Source organism: Hippocampus bargibanti, linkage group LG09 (genome assembly GCF_051943395.1).
Source record: "Hippocampus bargibanti isolate YZ-2025 linkage group LG09, ASM5194339v1, whole genome shotgun sequence".
Classification (NCBI taxonomy): domain Eukaryota; kingdom Metazoa; phylum Chordata; class Actinopteri; order Syngnathiformes; family Syngnathidae; genus Hippocampus; species Hippocampus bargibanti.
In genome coordinates, this window is record NC_142742.1 from 3142501 (window position 1) to 3165000 (window position 22500).

Here is a 22500-nt window from a genome sequence, read left to right on the forward strand (position 1 = left end):
ATTCTCCGCGACACTTGTGAAGATGAAGTGGATTGGAAAATGGACGGCTGGATGGACAAAAACAAATATTACAACCATTACAGTTTAACGCACAATTTGACAATATATTTAACGTGCTAACCATCTCACACTTACCCGAAATGTTAATAATGCCATATATTATTTTGAAAAACATTTTTTTCAACAAGGCGCTTCCTGTGTCGATTTTTAGTCAGGCACTCACACGGCAACCCATTTCACCCAATATAACCCCGCCCACTCGATAAAGACGGAAGATAAAAGGACCGAAACTCGTCTTCCGAACACTGGACGCTTAGCCGGCGGTCTCTCACATCCACTTTTCGTGTATAATTCAATAAATACAAAGAGATGATTTTGTAATTTGACATACGCAGAGGGCTTAAAAGTTGTCCCAAACTTTTCCCCGAGAGACTTTCCTGTTCTCACGCTGGACGGGTCGAGCTAGACAACTGGGGTGCTAGCTACTCGAAGGTAGCCGTTTTATCTTTGTTGTTATTTTTTTATTTTTATTTAATTTTTGCTTACTGACGTTCTCACAACCAGTACGTTTTTGTGTACTAGTTGCTAACTTCACCAGTGGAGTCATCATTATGGGATCCAGAGCGTCCACGTTACTTCGCGAGGAGGAAATTGAAGAAATCAAGAAAGAAACGGGATGTAAGTTCTTCTGACATATTTTTGTTGTTATTATTTTCATTTAGAAAAGAAATATGGGTATTGTGATACGAATTTTAGGAATGATATTATTTCCTTAAAGGAAGCCAAATTTTATGGCTTCCAGTAGGGCCTTCATAACGGGATCGTAACACTCAGCTATTGACTTGTTTATTGGTCGTATCATAATGACGTCACTTATACTGACAGCTGGCGAACGCGACTACGTTTCAAAAATAAATACATAAATACATCAATAAAACAAAAGTAATAAATAAAAACAAGAAGCTCATATGTCATTATGATTCAGTTTAGGCAGAGCTATTGAGGTACCGGTCTGAAAATAGAATGTTCTGTTCGGATCAAAGCTTGCTTTTTGGACACTGAAAGATAAGATGAGTTAAGATAAGAAATCATTATATATATATGTATGAAAATCATCTTTTATATGTCTTTCCGCAGTCTCCCACAGTCAGATCACTCGTCTGTACAGCCGCTTCACCAGCTTGGATAAAGGCGAGAACGGCACCCTCAGGTAATACAATGCTGTTAGCAATGTCTTTTTTAAATATAATAAAAATAATAATAATAATAATAATAATAATACATTTCATTTATAAGCGCCTTTCCAAACTCTCAAGGTCAATTTACAGTCACACGATTTTTTTCACACAGTTTTTTGTGTAGGTGAGCAGCGGCAGCCACACGCGCCAGCGTTCACTCAACCCGGAAATTACACAAATAGATAGAAAGCTAGCTAATAGAAAATAATAATAAGAAGAAGAAGAATACATTGTTTTTAAGTTCCTTTCAAAACTCTCAAGGGCACTTTACAGGCACAGGATAAAAACTTTTTTTTTTTTGCGAGTGAGCGATGGCTAATACTTATCTAGCTAGCTAAATACATACATAAATAAATATAAATTAATAAATAATGAATAAAATCAAGATATTCAGTGATTTTGATGCAGTTGTGAAGGGGTCATTGTGAGTCATTATGCTTTTAATTTTCTCAGGAAAAAAAAAAGTCCAAAAATGAACATTTTATTTTGGAGGGGGGGGGGAAAACTAATCTGAGCTATTTTGTAAAGGTCTTAAGCCTACTTTGACATTATTTCCTCTTGGAATGTTTTTCCACAGTTAATCGCAAACGAAAGAGTTTCATCTTTAGACAGGACGAAGCGAGTAATAGTTGAAGGGGCTGGTAATGATTATGTGTGCTGGCTACTGAATTTACTGTTATTGGATTGCATTTGCCTTTATTAGTCTCGCAATGCAGAAATTTACATTTCACAGCAGCAAAGTTGTGAAAGAAAGATGAAATAATAATCATAAATTGCATTTAAAAGCGCCTTTCAAAACTCTCCAGGACACTTTACAGGCATAAGAACATCTTTTTTTTCTGTGAGTGAGCAGCGGCAGCCAGACGCGCCAGCGTTCACTCAACCCGGAAGTGTTACACCACTAACTCAAATATGAAATCATCCATCCATCTTCTGCCGCTTATCCGGAGTCGGGTCGAAAAGGTCATTGGCACAATAACATTGAAAATAAAGTAAAACTACTCACATTGAAAATAAAGTAAAACTACTCACATTGAAAATAAAGTAAAACTACTCACATTGAAAATCAAGTCAAACTACTCACCATTACATGTCAATGCTCTGATCTTCCTAGCTAGCTTTAGTTGTACAAAATGGAGGTTCAAAATGGAGGTGAAGTTCTTCTTTCATGTTTCAAAAGTTTTTTTGAATTTTATAAGTAAAACGGTACACACCTTTTCTTGCAGTTTGTTTCCACATTATTTCAGTGGATTTTTGTTTGACGAACTTATTTCCCTTCCACGACGGGGGCGGCATTTGCCTTTTGTCCATGTTAGCGCTTTGTTGCAGCTTCAGCTATTGTTGAAGCGTTATATAAAGCAATACATGTTGTGTTGTATTTTGTACAGCTGCCCTCATTTCAGGCTCATATAACTCCAGACCCAAATAACTTGGGAATTAACTTTTTTTTTTTTTTTAAAGAAGAGTTTATGTAAGTTTCTTACTTCTCTCAGCATTTAGCTTGTCGCTAAGTAAACAAACAAAATACAGAAGCTTGTTAAAGCCACTCTTTTGTTTGATATTTTGTGTGTTTAAGGTGGTGGCGTTTACACACAACACATTTTTGGTTCTTCCTGTCGCAGCTCAGTGACAGTCAAGGTGACTTGTGTCATCTGCGTCTGTTTATTTATGTTATGATGAACGTCAACGTGAAACGCCTCTGGCTTCCTCTTCTAACTCAAAGTCCTCTTGAACATTTTTTTTTTTAATCAAATCTCTTTTTTTTCTGTGTCCAGTCGAGAAGACTTCCAGAGGATTCCGGAATTGGCCATCAATCCTTTGGGTGACCGCATTATCAACGCCTTTTTCCCAGAAGGGTCAGGCTTTTATTTTGAAAATGTTCAATCACTTCCTACCACATCGGTCATTTGGTCAAAAATTCTCATCCTAAAAGTGGTCCCACTTTTATTACTATTATTATTATTTTTTTTTCATTTTAAAATGTGATCAGGGAGGACCAGGTGAACTTTCGAGGCTTCATGCGCACGTTGGCGCACTTTCGGCCCATCGAGGATAGCGAGAAGAACAAGAACATCAACACGAGCGAGCCGCTCAACAGTAGGACCAACAAGCTGTTGTGTGAGTACAAATGAGGGGCAACTTTTTGGTTGTCGCACAAATGACAACTGTCATTTATTTATTTGTTTATTTATTTGGGTCGGTTCGATGCAGTTGCTTTTCGTCTTTACGACCTGGACAGAGATGACAAGATCTCACGAGATGAGCTTCTCCAGGTGCGTGTTCTACATTGTGCAGTGATACCTTGGATTACAAACCACTTGGTTTACGAACTTTTCGATTTACGAACGTTAAATTTATGAACTATTTTTCGAGATACACAACTAGCTACCACAATGAGTTATGTGTCGTTCGCGAACGAGCCTGCTCTCCTAATAAGAAAATGGCAGCCGGCTTGTTTTGGTCCTCTATTCCCCGCCCCCAGTCATCGGTTAAAGCCACGTGATTGGTCAAGAATGCAGCAATTAGAGGGGAGCACAGACAGAGAGAGAGTGAAGCCATTCTCCAAAAAAATAAAATGGCAGTTGACATTTTTTTGTCCTCTATTCCCCGCCCCCAGTCTTCGGTTAAAGCCACGTGATTGGTCAAGAACGCAGCAGTGAGGGGAGGTGGTTTAAACATTAACGAGACAGGCAGACGACATAGAGAGAGTGAGAAAATGGATAGAAAACAGTGAAATTTGGACTCGTTTCAACTTTGATATTTCAAAGGCAGAGTGTCGAATGCAAGGTTAAAGTTCCCATCAATCAGGCTCCACGAATAACCCGCACAAGCCATCTGTACACTTGATGCAAAAAGCTATCAACCCAGCTAAACAGAACACAATTGATGAGGAACAAATTAAAATTAGAAAGAAAGAAGAAGGCTACGTTCCTCATCAAGCCTTTAATGCTGATGAAACCGGCCACTCCATTCCATCAAGCCATCAACGACCATCACAAAGGTCAATAAAGTGTAGTTTTCAGGCTTAGTAAATTAGAAAGTCAAAAATTAGGTTTTATGGGGACCTGGGAACGGATTATTCTCATTTTAATGGTTTCCTATGGGAAATTAGTTTTTGGGATACACACTTTTCGCCTTACACACTGTCTGGGAACCAATTAAGTTTGTAAGCCCCACGCGCCAGCGTTCACTCAACCTGGAAGCTAGCTAGCTAATATCTAATTAATAGCTAGCTATCTAGACAGCTGGCTAGACAGATAGCGAATTGATATAGCAAATATAAAGCAAATACATAGCTAGCTAGATAGCCAGCTAGTTAGTTAGATAGCTAATAGACAGCAAATAGATAGCTAGTTAGTTAGATAGCTAATAGACAGCAAATAGATAGCTAGATAGCCAGCTAGTTATTTAGATAGCTAATAGACAGCAAATAGATAGCTAGCTAGATAGCCAGCTAGTTGTTTCCTAAGCACATCATAATTCCCCTGCGCTTTTGATCAGGTGTTAAGAATGATGGTCGGCGTGAACATCTCCGACGAGCAGCTGGGGAGCATCGCCGACAGAACCATCCAGGAGGCCGACACGAACGGAGATAGCTCCATTTCCTTCAACGAATTCATCAAGGCAAGTTCTCCTCACGCAACTTATTTGATAACAAAAAGTGACGTCGGTTGCCCTTTAAAGGACAATCAACGTCACTTTTTTGTTTCCTAACTGACATCAGAAAAACGTTTTATAGCATCTAAAATACCCAAAACGCGCAGTATGATATTTTTAGTCAAATGCAAAACACCAATAAAAATGACTTCAAGTGTCCAAAATCTCAAAAAAAAAATGAAGTGTAAGGAATTAATCAGCCCGTTTCCACAGGCTGATTAATTCCTTACACGGAGCTTTGTCGCCCTCTTCTGCCTCTTTTTGGTGCAACATGAAGTTTTTCAGACCAAACAAGTACAGCAAAATGCATGGACGTGATGGAAGGACTGCTACAATGTGTCCTTTTTTTCAGTCAGGGGCGATCCTTCAGTGACGTCACGTACGGATTCGTCACCAACTCAAAAACAAGACTTCCGGAATATTCAGCGCGAGTCTTAAAACGTAAAATATAGCTATATGCGGTGGAATCTTATTAAAATATGCTCAGTAGAAGTCATTTGACGCTATTTTACAAATTATGGACACAACTTGTCGGTTGTCCTTTAACTTAAATTCGTGTGTGTGTGTGTGTGTGTGTGTGTGTGTGTGTGTGTGTGTGTGTGTGAGACAGGTGCTGGAGAAGGTAGACGTGGAGCAAAAAATGAGCATCCGCTTCCTTCACTGATGACTTGAGTTTTTATTGAGGAATTGATCATCACGGCCGATCGGACATTTTGTTTTGTCCCCCGACCACCTCCACTTCCTCCCCCTCCCTTCAGTCAGTCTCGAACGCAGGTGACCGTGGTCCTCGCCTCCCTGTAGAAAGCCGCTGGGAACCGTTTTTTTGTGCTGCTACACGTGCACATGTGCCTTGATTTTGTTTTTTTTTTGTTGTTGTTGTTGTTTTTTTTTTTTTCCTCCTAAATATGCAATTTATTTCATCCCACTTATGGGCGGCACTTAATTTCCTATCGTGAGGACCACGATCGCTGCCGCTGTTCACAAAGTACACTCAAGTGTACAATGCAAAATGGGACTGTTTTTATTAATGCTTTTTAAAGGAGACAGATTATGGATTATTATTATTTTTTTTTTTTTGTTACCATTTAATCCCCCTCACACTCGTCATCCGACATTTCATCTCCCAAGTTATCCTTTTTTTCAATTAATGTTGCACTTTTGGTGGATAACGTGACCAAATTCAAGTCTCTATACACGTCACCGTTTGTATACGAGCCAATAAAAAAAAAGGCCATTTTCCATAATGTGTCTCCTTTAAAGGCGCTGGATGCCATTTTGTTTTGTGAACTTACATGAACTAGAGTGCTGCCAATCACTTCAAAATACTCAACGTTAGTAGTTAAAAGCATTTTACTACTGATGTCACTTGATGATAACTTATTTTTATTTCAATTGTCAAAGGACTAGTTATGCATGATATGTTGATACATCATATATTCTATTAACTCCACATGCTAAAATCAAAAGTGTCTCCGCTGCATCGTGGCTAAACCAATAAAAAAAATACCCACATAAAAATAATGAAGTAGTTTAAAGCCTAGAGGTGCATTTATGGGTGTGGATTGAAACAAAATGTGACTTGAAAAATATTAATCTTAATATAATTTCTTCACGTGTCATAGACATGTTTTTCAGTTGAATCAAAGAAAGTGCCATGTGTGGACTGTTATTTTTGGATGCTGGAACTCAATATATTGTGGATTGTAAAAATAGAATTTGACCTGTAGCTGTCGTGTATTATACTAATAAAATACAAATCACAGTTTTTGTGACTATTTGTGTTGTATCGTAAAATATATACATATACAGTGATACGTTGGCTTACGAACTTAATTGGTTCCCAGACAGTGTGTAAGGTGAAACGTGTGTATGCCAAAAATTAATTTCCCATAGGAAACCATTAAAATGAGAATAATCCGTTCCCAGGTCCCCATAATTTTCTACTTTCTAGTTTTCTAAGCCTTAAAAGTACACAAAATATCCCTTATTTTATGTATAATAAATGTGCTATGGTATTATAATTAAAGAAAAAAATGTACTGTACAATAAAGTCAATTTATTTACCTTTGTGATGGTCGTTGATGGCTTGTGTCCTTGAGAGTTTTGAAAGGCGCTTAAAAATGAAATGGATTATTATTATTGATGGAATGGAGAGGCCGGTTTCATCAGCATTAAACACTTGATGAGGAAGGTAGCCTTCTTCTTTCACCATCTTGAGGAATGATCTCTTGTAGGTGCTTTCTCTGCGATAATTTTATCTAGTTCTTCATCAATTGTGTTCTGTTTAGCTGGGTTGATAGCTTTTGTGTACAGAGTACAGATAGCTTGTGCGGGTTGTTTGTGGAGCCTGATTGATGGGATATTTTAACCTTGCAGTCTGCACTCTGCCTTTCACTGCACTCTGTCACTGTCGTCTGCCTGTCTCTTTAATGTTTAAACTACCTCTCCTCACTGCTGTGTTCTTGACCAATCACGTGGCTTTAACAGATGACTGGGAATAGAGGACAAAAACATATTTTGTTGTTAGAAGAAAGGGCTCGTTCGCGAACGACACATTGAGGCAGCTCCGTGTATGAAAAAGGTTCGTCTGCCAAGGGAAAGTTCGTATGCCAAGGTAAAAATTTCATAAACTTTACATTCGTAAACCAAAAAGTTCATAAACCAAGGGGTTCGTAAACCGAGATTTCACTGTATATATTTTCTGACGCAGCGTCCAGCCCACGATATTACCGATGCTGATTGGCCGTAAGTGGTCACGTGATTACACAGGCGCCATCTTGCAGCTAATTAGTCGATGACGTCGGCGCGAAATTCGATTTAATGGAGGGGGGGGGGGGGGGGGTTACGACTGGGTTAAACGGGTATTGGGTACCAGTTAAGCGCCATGGGAGTGAAGCTCCCAAGGTTTCCCCGTGACGCCAGGAAATGGAAAGGAAGGGCACAGAAGGTGTTTCGCCGGGATGTTTGGAAACAGAGTGACAAGTCCAATCTTTGCCATGTAAGTTTATTTTTCTTTAATCTTTCTGATGCAACTAAGGATAAAATCGAGTACACAAAGCATAGGAGTAGATCTAGTGCATATTTTGATCGATTTTTGCCTCAGGCGACAACATTATTGTAGTCGTTTCACACCGGGTGTGTAACGCGGTCTTAATTTCTTGAAAGCATTTTGACAACGTCCAGTCATAAAACGTGATCATGCTTTTCCGGAATGGTGCGGAAGATTTTCTGCGTTGCACCTATTGATTTTTTTTCTTCAAATAAATACTCATTTCCTTAATTTATTTATATTTATTAATCATAATTTTCAATTTGTTGGTAAAAGCTTTTTGAAGAAAAAAAATAAACTCTCCATTCCGGACCACTTCCGTGGTGGTACGTTGAACAATTTGATGGACAGATTCCTCACCCAATCACCGCGCTCTTCACTGACTGGCGACAATTGAAAATGGCGTAGCTCACTCGGCTGGACGTCGGGAGGCGAAAAAAGGGGGACACTTTTTAGTGTCCTGGTCCCGCTTCCACCATGTCGAGCGAAATATTTTCTCCTATGTCGACATCCTCGACACGTTTTAGCGGAGAAAGCAAGAGGTGGCCCGGCAGAGCTGCCGGTTTCACCGAGGAATACGAAGAAGAAGGGGTCCAGCCATTGTTAAGCCTCAAAACATCACTGCAGGAGTACTTCAAGGTCAGACGCTTTCATTTTCCCACAAATAATTCACTATATATTTATTTCATTACCTCTCTTATAATTCTGTGATGCAATTACGTCTGTGGCTAATGCATTAAATTGTCTTTTATGTCATTCGAAGTGAATATTAGTCCCAATAACCCTGACGTACTATTTATTTACCATGCACACTTATAAGTCAATCTCGGATGATATCGTTTTAATAAATGTATATATCAATGTATGGACTACAGATAAAAAAAAAAGATAGAAATGCCGTAATACGAGTCTGAACGTAAATGTATTACACATCGAGTATACACATATTCTAAAGAAACAAATACAGTCAAAAACAGTTTTAGATATCACAAATAATGCTGTCAAATTATAGGATGGATGCACCGGAGAACACATCTGATCCAGAGCGGAGGGGATGTCCTTGAAAAAAAAAACAACAACACAATCCCCATCATCTGGGATGAAGAAAAACAAGAAGAAATGTCCATGTAGGAGCATATTTTTATTTTATTTCATTGTTTTGATTGCACCTTGTGACACGTCTATAGTTTGGAATAATGCTATGGACTGACCTTTGAGCTCATACAGCTCATTTTTAGATATATTTTTTTTCTGACAGAAATTCCATCAACAGACATCAATCCGGTATGTTTTGATAATGAGATAAAATATGATTAAGAATGAATCCTTACATTATGCTGACGTATGTGGAAAATCCCTGTATTGGTATTCGGGAGATGGGGGGGGACAACGCTTTATTAGACACAGAATGAAGTGAAATAAGTGGGCCAACATCATTGTAGATGTCCTTAAAATACTGGTTGAACTATTTGATTGGATTGGATGTACCTTTATTTGTCTCGCAGTGGCGAAATTTACATTTCACAGCAGCAAAGTGAGGAAAGGAAAGAAAGAGGTAGAAAAACAAAATACAGGAGCTGCTGGAAAGGCAGCCACTCTCGCGGCGCCATCTTGAAGTAAAAAAAAACTAAATAACAAATAATATGACAACACAAAGACACAGTCATTCATTCTTCAGCACTTGCTGTACCCTCTTTGTGACATGAAGCAGTTCTAAATGGAAGAGGAGAGGATCAAAACGTCCTTTTCAGCAGTGGATCAGGGATGTCATGGTTGAATTCTGCGTACAATAAAAAGCACACATAGTCTAAGACATGCAAAACTGTAGCAAGTGTTAGTTAGTGTAATATTTTTATTTATTTATGATTATTATTTTTTGCTTCCTCGGAAGGATGAGAAGCAGGTTGAGTTCATTTTGAAAAATGTATTGTTTCAATCATTGATTTAATCTTGTGATTATTTTGTTTGATTTGTTCAATGAGGGAGAAAAAAAATCCATACCATCATTCAAAAACCAGATAAATTTTAATTATTATAATAACCCAAAAACATGCGGATCAAACCTCTAAAGATGGAGGACACTGATTTGCTGTGGCGACCCCTTGAAGGGAAAAACCAAAAGGAAAAGAAGAAGGTAATAACCCAAAAATTGTATTTGTACATATTGGTTTAATTCATTCAAAATGCAGTTTGAATTTTAGTTCAATTGACTCATACACTAGAAAATACAGTACTGCTGTTAGAACACAGGTGTCAAAGTTAAGGCCCGCGGGCCAAATCTGGCCCGCCACATCATTTTATTCGGCCCACGAAATCAAATCAAACGTGAAATGCCATAATGCTTGCTAAATCTATGAAAATGTTTCTTCAGCCGTCATCTGTACTTCTTTGAAGGTGTCGGACGTTTTGCTCCTCATCCGAGAAGCTTCGTCAGCGAACTAAAATCTAATGTCTTAAAAGGGATTTAATTTGCATTTATTTTAATTTGCACTCAAATAAAACCAAATTTCAGTATAAATCAAATGTATTCCTCATTGTCCTTTGAAGACAATTCATACTATCAAATATCTCAAATGGTGTTTTTTTTGTTTTTTTTTTTTTCCGTACTTTTTGTAATGAAACGAAAAACGATCGGGCAACGTGCAATACTGCATCCAAACACGTCACTTTGTTGAGCGATGCTGTGTATTATAAAATATTGTGAAAAGAAACAAACAAACAAGTGACACGTTGTTTGAAAAGCAACAAAATCACCAACGTCTTCCATTTAAAATTTGTATAGTCTCATTTTTAGTCTTCTGCATTTAGATGCTCATACTTAACATCATATATACAGTACTCAACGTATAATGCATGATGCCTGCTTTTAATGCAATGCAAATGAATAATATCCCTGAAAAAATAAATACATAATATATATATATATATATATATATACAGGTAACATCCAACTTACGACCGAGTTCCGTTCCGACCAAACGGTCGTAAGTCGAAATGGTCGTAAGTTGAAATACATTCAAAATGTTGAATAGAGACTCGTCGGCTAGATGACTCACAAACTCCCCCTTTTAAAATGTTAAAAATAGGGTCTGGAGGCCGTGGTCGTAAGTACGGGTGGTCGTAAATCGAGCTGGTCGTAAGCTGAAATCCATTCAAAATGTTGAATAGGGACTCGGAGGCTAAATGACTCACAAACTCCCCCTTTTAAAATGTTAAAAATAGGGTCTGGTGGTCGTAAGTACGGGTGGTCATAAATCGAGCAGGTCGTAAGTCGAGGTCCATTCAGAATGTTGAATAAAGACTCGGAGGCTAAATGACTCACAAACTCCCCCTTTTAAAATGTTAAAATATGGTCTGGAGGACGTGGTCGTAAGTACGGGTGGTTGTAAATCGAGATGGTCGTAAGCTGAAATCCATTCAAAATGTTGAATAGAGACTCAGAGGCTAAATGACTCACAAACCCCCCCCTTTTAAAATGTTAAAAATAGGGTCTGGAGGTCGTGGTCGTAAGTACGGGTGGTGGTAAATTGAGACGGTCGTAAGTCGAGATCCATTCAAAATGTTGAATAAAGACTCGGAGGCTAAATGACTCATAAACCCCCCCTTTTAAAATGTTAAAAATAGGGTCTGGAAGTCGTGGTCGTAAGTACGGGTGGTCGTAAATCGAGCTGATCGTAAGCTGAAATCCATTCAAAATGTTGAATAGAGACTCGGAGGCTAAATGACTCACAAACTCCCCCTTTTAAAATGTTAAAAATAGGGTCTGGAGGTCGTGGTCGTAAGTACGGGTGGTCGTAAATCGAGACGGTCGTAAGTCGAAATCCATTCAAAATGTTGAATAGAGACTCGGAGGCTAAATGACTCACAAACTCCCCCTTTTAAAATGTTAAAAATAGGGTCTGTCGTGGTCGTAAGTACGGGTGGTCGTAAATCGAACAGGTTGTAAGTCGGATGTTACCTATATAAAATAAAAATTTCGATGCATGATTCATCTTTTTCATTGAATAAATGCACTCAAGAAACAAATAATTCAAATAATAGCACAATGATTTTTGGATGCATTTCCCAGCCCTTGTGTTGTACATACATGACATGACGTGTAATCCAAAAAATTGTACAGGATTATTAAAATTAGATTAGCAGCAATAAATGCATGATTTTGTGCAAATGGGACTTTTCTGTTTTTAAAATAACCCTTCTGTCTTGTTGCGTTTCTCAGGAATCAAAACGGTGTTCGGGTCAATTTGACCCAGAGATCAATTGTGCTACAACATTTAAAATCTACCGATTAATCTTATTTTGAATAATAAAAAAAATTAGATTTAATTCAGAAAAAAACAGGTGAATTTCAAATGGGTCAATTTGACCCGGTTCAACACATGTTCAAATTATTTAATTTTGGAAGGAAAGTGCAGTGAAATCCAGCTCAATGCAGCTTTAAGTAGGTTGACTTTGGAAACAATCTTCCGCTGGGTCAATTTGACCCAGTGAATGTTTTATTCAATTGAAACCTTTGAACTACCCAACTAAACAAATTATCCCAAATAAGCCAATATTTCATTTACATTTTATGAGTAAATGGCCATTTCAAAATTCAATAACGTTGTGTTATTGTAACGTTTCAAAAAATATTACAAACTTTGTTTTGACCTTTAGTCGGGTCGAAATGACCCTCTGTGTGTTTCATTAACCAAAGTGTCTGAAACTGGAAAAAAAAGCATATCCCAACGAATGTTGTTTTAAGAGCTTGCATGCAAAAAATCCAAACTTTTTTCATTGATATTTATCTTGTTAATGGGTCAATTTGACCCGGATTGTGTTTCGCTAGCTAGAAAGTCTCCAAAACACACCGAAATACCACATGATCAAAATCGGATAATGTTGTTTTAAAACATTTCAAAAAAAAAATTACAAACGTATCTTTTAATTGATCTGACCTTTAGTCGGGTCGAAATGACCCTCTGTGTGTTTCATGAATCAAAGTGTCTGAAACTAGAAAAAAAACATATCCCAACTAATGTTTTTTAATACCTTGCATGCAAAAAAATCAGAACTTTATTTCATTGATGTTTATCTTGTGAATGGGTCAATTTGACCCGGATTGTGTTTTGCTAGCTAGCAAGTGTCCAAATCACACCAAAATACCAGAACATGATCAAAATCGATTGGATAATGTTGTTTTATAACATTTCAAAACAACAATAACTTTTTTGAAAAAAATCATTTGACTTTTAATTGGGTCAAAATGACCCTATGTGTTTCATTAACCAAACTGTCTGAAACCGGATAAAAACATATCCGAGCTAACGTTTTAAGACTGCATGCAAAAAAATCAGAACTTGTTTTCATTTATATTTTATCTTTTTAATGGGTCAATTTGACCCGGATTGTGTTTTGCTAGCTAGCAAGTGTCCAAATCACACCAAAATACCGGAACATGATCAAAATCGGATGATGTTGTTTTGTAACATTTCAAAACAATAACATTTATGAAAAATTTGATTTGACTTTTAATTGGGTCAAAATGACCCTATGTGTTTCATTAACCAAACTGTCTGAAACCTGATAAAAACATATCGTAGCTAATGTTTTAAGACTTTGCAGGCAAAAAAAATTACATTCATTGATATTTATCTTGTTAACGGGTCAATTTGACCCGGATTGTGTTTCACTAACTAGAAAGTGTCCAAATCGCACCAAAATATCAAAACATGAATGCCAAAAAAAACAAACTTTAACATGTCATTGTTATGCTAGGAGTCTACATGATGGGTCACTTTGACCCACCAGATAACAGGAGGGTTATTTGTGTTTTTATTTGATTCGATGGGCTTCTGAAAAACTGAACTGTCCGAGATTTGTTGCATTTTGACACGCTTCTCGACATCCAAATTCGTTTTTCCCAAAGCACTTTTTTCTGCCTTGCACTGTCAACCACTATCTTGTTTTCATGTATCGATTAATCATGCCTTACTGGGGGACTGATAACATGTTTCAAGTGAATAAGGTCCAGAAAACAAACCAACAAAAAAATGGATGATGCATGATAACTTTTTTTTTTAGCAGAACAGATTGTAATGCATGCAATAATCCATAATTATGTATCATATTGTGCGCAAAAGGAGAATTTGTTCATATTTGTAGCGAGCACGTTGTAGCAAAATAAATGATTGTTTATTTCAACTGAGTTGTACAAACTATGCACTCCGCAGCTGTTGAGGAGGAAAAACGGGCATGCTTATTAATCATGTGATTGTTCAATTTTATTTTTTATTTTGTATGACGAACACAACAACAACAAAAAAATGTATTCCTCAAAACTCAGCAATAGTAATGATGAGAATAAAATGCAGCATGGTGCCAATGACCAGGCCTTTTGTGTGTTATTGTGACCTTTGACCTTACTCTACATAGATGACAAAAACAACTTTAATGTGGTTGCATAAGCAGCTTTTTCTGTCTGTAATTTTTTTGGCAAATTTTTGGTGTTCCTGACATTTTTGCAGTTATTAATTTTTTTAGTCCAATGCTGATACGGAAATTGCGATAATCAGATAAAATATATATATTCATTCATTTAGTATTAAATATTTATTGACTAAAACCCAATTTTTTTTTGAATATTAAATTTTTGGACTACATAAACTTCCATACACCGTAAGAAACCATAGACTCTTATTTCATCAGAAAAAAAGAGTTAATTCCTAAATTATATGGCTCTGGAGTTATCTGAGCTTGAAATGGGGGTGGATGGCTTTTTGGGTTCTCAGACTAAACATGTACAGTAAAATACATTGACGTGATGGAAGGACTGCTACAATGTGTCTTTTTTCAGTCAGGGGGCGGTCCTTTCGTGACGTCACGTACAGACTCGTCACCAACTCAAAAACAAGACTTCCGGAATATTCAGAGCGAGTCTTACAATGTAAAATAGAGCTATATGCGGTGGAATCTTGGTAAAATACGCTCAGTAGAAGTCATTTGAAGACATTTTACAAATTATGGACACAACTCGTCCGGAGACGTCGGTTGTCCTTTAAAGAGCTAATATTGTCTGATCAATCAATATTTTTTTAGCACACTGTACAGGAACTGAAAAGAATAGGCCGAGCTTCATGTGAAGTAAATGAGTTATTGTTGAAACTGTTTTAATGCGAAAATATTATAGCCATCAGACACGACATAGTACAAAGACAATAGTAAATAGACAAAAATAGTCAAAATAACAAACAAACAAACAAAAAAAAAAACAAGGGCATCACTCGTCCATCTTCTATCCGTCCGCCAGTCGGCTTTTCATATCATCAAAGTGCAATTCAAACTTCCGCCTGACCTGCAACCCAATATTTTTCCCTTTGAGATCATTGCCAAACGTTAGCATCAGAGTTAGCACAAAAGTTTGTTGACGTTTTTACCTTGTCGATGCTTTCCATGAGCGACTTCGTCTCAAAAGACATAGCGGACGCTTTTACCATGGAGCAGGTGTCCAGCACGTAACTGGAATAAGAAATCGCTATTTTAGCGGCGACGTACACTGAAACCGATGATGACGTTAGCGTCGTTACTCACCATGAGATGAGCGTCTTTTGGAGAAGGAATAGGGAGCGCACCTCAGCCAGACGTTGCGGCGCTGCGTGCACCACTTTTCCCACCGTGCAGCCGCACTCGCCGCACATCAAGGAGCTGAAAATGCTGGCGGGGGAAAGAAAAATCATAAAAATATGAAATTTCGGTGCCACTCAAGCTTTGATTTCCTTCAGGCAGGACAAAACGATTGTTTTTATATACAATACTGTACAATGATTTCTTAAGATGGAACCAAAGGGCAGCAAATCTAATGAAAACAACAGGGGCCTCAACATTGAACCATGTGGAACACCAATTAGCTATCTATTGGCTATTTATTAGCTAGCTGGATAGCTGGCTGGCTGTAAGCCGTTTAGCTGGCAAGCTATTGGCTATCTGGCTATTTATTCGCTATTTATTTGCTATCCATTAGCTAGTTAGCTATTAGCTGTCTAGCTGACTTGCTGTAAGATGTTTAGCTGTCGGCTATTTAGCTATAAATTAGCTATTTATTTGCTATCCATTAGCTAGCTAGCTTTCTATCGATTTGAGTTACTTCTGGGTTGAGTAAAAGCTGGCGTGTGTGGCTGTCGCTGCTCAACCACAGAAAAACTTCTCCTGTGACTAAAGTGACCTTGAGAGTTTTGAAAAGCGCTTATAAATAAATTATTACTATTATTATTTATTATTATTATTATTATTATATCACTATCTTGCTGGCTGGCTATCTATCTAGCTATTAGCTATCTATTGGATAGCTAGCTAGCTTTCTATCGATTTGAGTTACTTCTGGGTTGAGTAAAAGCTGGCGTGTGTGGCTGCTGCTGCTCACCCACAGAAAAACTTCTCCTGTGACTGTAAAGTGACCTTGAGAGTTTTGAAAGGCGCTTATAAATTAAATGTATTATTGTTATTATTATGATTATTATGATCATTTCTCACCAGTTCGCCAATTCTCCTTTATTTCCACATTCGATATCACCACTCACTTCCACGTCACCGGTGACGCCTGCAGACAAAAGCGACAAATAAAACAATGCATTTGGCACACGACATCGAAACCTGGCTGAAAACGTGATTTTTCTTGCCGCAGCACATGATGGAGTCCAAACATTTGAGTTCCCCGCACACAGACAGCGAGTCTCCCAGCACCGTGTTGCACTGCCTGCAGTGAAACGTCGCCCACTGTCCGGGTTCTAACACCTTAGGTTCGCCGTCATCGCCGTCATCGCCGTCGTCGTCTTCGCGCTCGATGAGAATAGTTTTGCTAAACTCCATCGTGGTGTGTTTTATGGCGAAATCTGCCCGCTTTTTTTGTTTTTCGTCCCAGTACAGGCAGTAGTGATGTGTCGTTCGGGAACGAGTCGGTTCTTAAAGCCGGATCTCTGATTTGAATGAGAGCCGACTTTCCCCCCCCCCCCCTCCTGATTTTTCAGCCATTTTCAATTGCAGATGACAAATGATTCATAAAATATACTCATGCTCTCAACTCAATCTATGCAATTCCAAGCAGGAAATATCCCCATTGTTGGGCTATTAAAGGCTTCTGATTCTGAAAACACTTTCTCAAAGAATCATACTAGAATCATATATGACAAAGAACGTGCTGGAGTCCAAGAATGGGTCAAAAAAGTAACCACATGGAAAGTGAACGTTAGTGGATGCTTTTTGTGCACATATAAATAAAGTCATATAAATAAAAATATTTGATATCGTGTTTTTTTACACGAGTAATTCGTTTTTCACATAATTTTACATGAGTTTTGGTCGTGAATTAATTTAATCAACAAAAAAATGAGGAGCCGTTTGGAAGCCAATAGAGCACGATCTTTTTAGTGAGTCGAGCCAAAGCAAACTGCTCTCCGAAATGAGCCGGAATGCCCATCACTCACAGGCTGGATCTCTCCGATTGACTGAAAGCTTCCGCATAATCGTGACTCTGATTGGACGGGAGCGTTTACACGTCACGCCAACAGCCAACAAATGCGACTTGTGACTGCGGTTTGTATTTCGAGGACCCTTCGGATCGTCTGCGATCCTCTTGAGTATGTCCGCGCTGAAAAGACTGAGAGTGTAATTTAATATTCGTCCGTGTGGCAACTCGTCACCATTGCCTGGTTCCTGCGATATGGTTAGTGGGTGTGCCGCAAAAAAAAAATCCAATGTAAACAACACTACAAGAAAAAAATAACTAGCAAGAGTAGTTTAGAGTCTAAAATACTCTTGCTAGTGTTTTCGAGTAACATTCCGACAATGCTAAATTAACGAAAAGTCTGAAATGTAGCAGAGCTGCCAATAAATTTATTTCAAACGTTAACAAACGTACCGGCCATTTCGGTGACGTGTCCAGGTCGACGCCATCTTGCTGGGGGCAACATGTGTATTAAACTCAATGCGTATACATTGAAAACAAATCATAACTTTTACATTTTTTTGACCGTTTTGATCGAGGTTCGATTTATAGTTAATGGCAGACCACTTTCTATTAATATGTTTTAGTTTGGTTGTAATTTTTTTCCCTTCCAATTCAGCATTGAACTTTTGTAATTATACGTGCGACCATTTTTAATGTTTTTTTTTTTCATATTCAGCCATTACATATAATAAAACGATAGTCTATAAATAAATTAATTATACTTCTAGTATTCCCATATCTTGACTTACATTAACCCGTTTATGAAACTAAAAGGTGAAAAACACCACATGATTTTTTTTTTATCATCTATAAATAATGAAATGGTAATCCGGGGTTGGAGAGCTCCATTTGATGTAAGATAATAAGAACAATAATAATAATAATATATTTAATTTATAAGCGCCTTTCAAAACTCTCAAGCACACTTTGAATGTTCAGGCAGGTTGTAGGTGTGTGTAACGTCAATGGGTGTGGACATGCCTGTGTCGATATATTGTGGGTAAGTATGCATGTTGCTTCAGAATTGCAGCAGGCAGGAACAAGCACTGAGGCAATGGATACCCAGCAAAAAGTTACAATACTACGAGAAGGCTTCCTGGTGAAAAGGGTACGTTTTGAATACACCATTTTTATATAATTGTCACATGTGCAATATCCTCTTCAAGTGTGTGTTTGTTTTTTTTCCTCACCAGGGTCATCTGGTGCACAACTGGAAAGCGCGCTGGTTCGTGCTGACGCCGGATAAGCTAATTTACTACAAATACGAAGGTGGGAAAAGAGATTCATGTCAGCGAGGGAAAATCATGCTGAAGGATTGTGTTATTACTTGCCCCTTCTTGGAATACGACAATCGACCCGTGAGTCTCTAGTCTTGATCTTAACATGTGATTTATTTTTTTAAATATATATATGAATGTCCCTGTCCTGTTATATTATGTTTTTTTAATGAAATGATTGCTGCATCTGAAAATAATTGGTCATAGACTTTGTCTCAGCTGACTGGGTGCTGCGTCAGTGTCTGCAAGACAAGCTCGAGTCATGGTGATGACATCATCCCGATGAGATCATCGTTTATGCTTGTGGTTCACTCACTTTTCATCATCTGTTTTCAACACCGATTATCATGGAGGTTTTCAGCTTTTTTTGGAATGTTTTGAAAGCGTCAAATTCACAATGAGAGTATTTAACCGCCCCCCCACCTAAAAAGAAAAAACAATTTTTGTTTGAACATGAACGCATTCACTGCCAGATGATGTGTCCACTCCAGTGCCAGGGTTTTTGTCATTTTCACTCAAATTGCAGCACCCACAGAATATTCAATTTTAGGGCTACATAATCATCCAATTCAGCGTAAGAAATCTTAGATTATCTTCTTTCATCAGAAAAAAAAAGAGTTAATTCCTAAGTTATATGGGTCTGGAGTTATCTGAGTTTGAAATGGGGGCAGCGGTACAAAATACAAAACATACATACTATATTGATTTATATAGCGCTTTAACAACAGCTGGAGCAAAGCGCTAACATGGACAAAAGGCAAATGCTGCCCCCTTGTGGAAGACAAAAACAACATTGCCAGAGCTCTAACCATCGCTTTATCGGCACCTTTGCACGTCATATTTTCCATTCCCGAATAAATTCAGGGATGGCAGTGAATGAGTTAAATATATTTGTAATGTATGAAATAGAATATAACACGAACAAACGCAAAAATATAGCTTTTGTTTGTTTGTTTTTACATTTTCTTATGTCTGACTCTGTCGCATTCACGTATGGCGTTCCACAAGGTTCTGTTTCGGGGCCTCTGTTGTTTTCATTCATTGTCCCAACTTCACTGGAATCTGAAGTTGTTGTATATATATATATATATATATATATATATATATATATATATATATATAATGAGTCATTTTCCACCGAAGCTATGTTACTGTTTAACCCGCTGTGCCGTCTGTGATGTCATCATAAACATTTCCTAATGATTCTCTTGTAGAATGAGTCACCGTGACCTGCCATGCCCATTAGTATACATGTGTATTCGTGCTTCCTTTTCTAGTTGGTGTTTCGGCTTCAGACCGGAAACTGCGTCAATCACTTCCTGGAGGCGTGTTCAAGGGAGGAGCGAGACGAGTGGGCCGGCGACATCGCGGCTGCAGCGGACAAATTGGAGGCCGGAGCGGACGTCGATGAGGATGGGTCATCGAGTAACTCCCCGTCCACATCGGAAGGCTCGCAACCACATCACATCAACCTCAGGTGAATTTAGCGTAATCGATTGGATTGGACTGGATTGGATTTGCCCAGCCCCTTTTGAGAACTCTTTAACTCATTCACTGCCATTCCCAAATTTATTCAGGAATTGAAAACTGTGACGTGAAGCGGCATTCACGAATTTGTTCGGGTTTAGTTATTTTCTTGTGGTGGGGGTGCTGATAAAGCGCTGGTCAGACCTCTGGCAATGTTTTTTTCCCTCCTACAAGGCGGCAGCATTTCCCTTTTTTCCATGGTAGCGCTTTGTTACAGTTTCAGCTGCTGTTAAAGCGCTATATAAACCAATATGTATGTATTGCATTGTATTTTGGACATCCGCCCCAATTTCAATCTCATATAACTCCAGACATATATAATTTAGGAATTAACTATTTATTTCTGATGAAATAATAGAGTTTAAGGTTTCTTACGCTGCATTGCATGTTTATGCAGTCCTAAAACTCAATATTCTGTGTTTTGAGTGAAAATGACAAAAACCCTGGCACTGCAGTGGACACATTTTTGCATATTGTCTGGCAGTGAATGAGTTAAAATAGCACCTGACATGATGCGTTTTGTTTATGTCAAAAATGCATTATTTGTTGTTTCTGTGTTGTAGCAAAGTGCTGGAGGCCATGTATGACGTTCACAGCGGAATCAACATGAGCAACCACGTGGAGCAAGGACGCATGTTCTCCAACTGCTTCTCAGGTTCTGTACGCAGTCACAGTTCTTACATCTGATTCCTTAAAAGGACAACCGACACCATTTTTTTGTTACCTAACTGACATCAGAAAAATGTTTTATAGCATCTAAAATACCCAAAACACGCAGTATGATATTTTTAGTCAAATGCAAAACACCAATAAAAATGACTTCAAGTGTCCAAAATCTGCAAAAAAAAAAATGAACCCGGAAGTGGCCATTTTCAGAAAGTCCCGCCCCCACTTTGTGACGTCACGCCAAGACGTCTTACATTGCTTGAGAATCAAAACAATGGCTTCAGATTCGGAGAATATGCTTTCTTGTTCCACATCCAGTTATGAATATGATTCAAATAGTTCTGAAGAGGAAAGCATACATGTTTGCAATCGAAGAACTTATTCTGCGCCATTTTGAGGCAACATTGGGGGGAAATTCATCACCAAAAAAAGAGGCAGAAAATGGCAACCGAGCTCCTGTGAGGATTTAATCAGCCCGTTTCCACAGGCTGATAAATTACTTACATGGAGCTTGGTCGCCCTCTTCTGGCTCTTTTTGGTGCAACATGGCGTTTTCAGCATTGACGTGATGGAAGAACTGCTACAATGTGTTCTTTTTTCGTTCAGGGGCGTTCCTTCAGTGACGTCACGTAGGGACTCGTCACCAACTCAAAAACAAGACTTCCGGAATATTCAGCGCGAGTCTTAAAACGTAAAATATAGCTTTATGCGGTGGAATCTTTGTAAAATACGCACAGTAGAAGTCATTTGAAGCCATTTTACAAATTATGGACACAACTTGTCCGGAGACGTCGGTTGTCCTTTAAAGTACTTAAACTGGAATTACAGTATCATAATAGCAAGTGAACCACGACAAAAAAAAAAAAAAAAAAAAATATTATGACGTATGAGCTCTGTAAAGTATCTGATTTATTCTTAAAAAAATATAATAATAATAATAATAATAATAATAATAATAATAATAATAATAATAATAATACCTTATGATTCCCCCGCAGGCTCCGCAGTGGTGGACTGGTTGGTGTTCACACAGCTGGCGCTGACCCGAACTGAGGCGGTGACGTTAGCGTCAGCCTTACTGGAAGAAGGCTTCCTGCGCACCATCGGCCTGCGCAGCGTGGAGGCGCTGCGCACTGCCGGCCTCAGCGAGCAATTCCTGGACGACTCCACGGCGCTTTACAGCTTTGTGAGTCATGACCCACAGTTTTGATTGGACATTGCTTCTTTGAGGACTCAATACATGTTTTTATAATTTCGTTGTTTAAAAAAAATAATAATAAAGTGTAAAAAAAAAAATGTTTTAACGCATTCACTGCCAGACAATGTGCAAAAATGTTTCCACTCCAGTGCCAGGGTTATTGTCATTTTCACTCAAATTGCAAGGCCCACAGAATATTCAAATTCAGGACTACATAAAGATTCAATACAGCATTATAAACCTTTGACTTTCTTATTTCATCAGAAAAAAAAGAGTTAATTCCTAAGCTATATGGGTCTGGAGTTATCTGAGCTTGAAATGAGGGCAGTTGTACAAAATACAATCAATACATACATATTGATTCATATAGAGCTTTAACAACAGCTGAAGCTGGAACAAAACGCTAA

The 22500-nt window shown here is 38.2% G+C and overlaps 3 protein-coding genes and 1 long non-coding RNA gene across 7 annotated transcripts in view; 3 read left to right on the forward strand and 1 right to left on the reverse strand.

The window, feature by feature from the left end:
* Window positions 1-277: 277 nt before the first annotated feature.
* Window positions 278-6660, forward strand: chp1 (calcineurin like EF-hand protein 1). The gene is made up of 8 exons (XM_089004980.1): window positions 278-492; window positions 583-678; window positions 1138-1210; window positions 3014-3094; window positions 3229-3356; window positions 3450-3511; window positions 4740-4862; window positions 5506-6660. The coding sequence occupies exons 2-8, from the start codon at window positions 612-614 to the stop codon at window positions 5557-5559; spliced, it is 588 nt and encodes a 195-aa protein (XP_088861106.1). The 5' UTR covers window positions 278-492; window positions 583-611; the 3' UTR covers window positions 5560-6660.
* A 1093-nt stretch (window positions 6661-7753) lies between these two features.
* plek2 (pleckstrin 2) overlaps window positions 7754-22500 on the forward strand; it is an 18439-nt gene continuing 3692 nt past the window's right edge. Inside the window, exons 1-6 of one of the 4 annotated variants that reach the window (XM_089004376.1) lie at window positions 7754-7893; window positions 18365-18533; window positions 18619-18783; window positions 19980-20179; window positions 20793-20884; window positions 21894-22081. In XM_089004376.1, coding sequence (XP_088860502.1) covers window positions 7856-7893; window positions 18365-18533; window positions 18619-18783; window positions 19980-20179; window positions 20793-20884; window positions 21894-22081 — 852 coding nt within the window. In that variant the 5' untranslated portion in view covers window positions 7754-7855. Of the gene's footprint in view, window positions 7894-17308; window positions 17642-18364; window positions 18534-18618; window positions 18784-19979; window positions 20180-20792; window positions 20885-21893; window positions 22082-22500 lie in introns of those variants that run through there. The other 3 variants (XM_089004378.1, XM_089004377.1, XM_089004379.1) reach the window with 3 other exon arrangements.
* On the forward strand, window positions 7900-14312 carry LOC148893328 (uncharacterized). Its single transcript, XR_016115988.1, has 2 exons — window positions 7900-8583; window positions 8957-14312. It is a non-coding gene; the product is annotated as an uncharacterized LOC148893328 (long non-coding RNA).
* oip5 (opa interacting protein 5) lies at window positions 15150-16803 on the reverse strand. The gene is made up of 5 exons (XM_089004380.1): window positions 16599-16803; window positions 16453-16519; window positions 15514-15636; window positions 15360-15441; window positions 15150-15277 (listed from the first exon to the last, which is right to left on the reverse strand). The coding sequence occupies exons 1-5, from the start codon at window positions 16786-16788 to the stop codon at window positions 15218-15220; spliced, it is 522 nt and encodes a 173-aa protein (XP_088860506.1). The 5' UTR covers window positions 16789-16803; the 3' UTR covers window positions 15150-15217.

What these genes read in the sequence shown, in the direction of transcription:
- chp1 (XM_089004980.1), top strand. Translation starts at nt 612, where the DNA reads ATGGGATCCAGAGCGTCCACGTTACTTCGCGAGGAGGAAATTGAAGAA. An exon ending in AACGCCTTTTTCCCAGAAGG is followed by an intron (nt 3,095 to 3,228) that starts GTCAGGCTTTTA and finishes AAATGTGATCAG; the next exon opens with GGAGGACCAGGTGAACTTTC. An exon ending in CACGAGATGAGCTTCTCCAG is followed by an intron (nt 3,512 to 4,739) that starts GTGCGTGTTCTA and finishes GCTTTTGATCAG; the next exon opens with GTGTTAAGAATGATGGTCGG.
- oip5 (XM_089004380.1), bottom strand. Translation starts at nt 16,788, where the DNA reads ATGGAGTTTAGCAAAACTATTCTCATCGAGCGCGAAGACGACGACGGC. An exon ending in AAAGGAGAATTGGCGAACTG is followed by an intron (nt 15,637 to 16,452) that starts GTGAGAAATGAT and finishes TTCCCCCGCCAG; the next exon opens with CATTTTCAGCTCCTTGATGT. An exon ending in CAAAAGACGCTCATCTCATG is followed by an intron (nt 15,442 to 15,513) that starts GTGAGTAACGAC and finishes TTCTTATTCCAG; the next exon opens with TTACGTGCTGGACACCTGCT.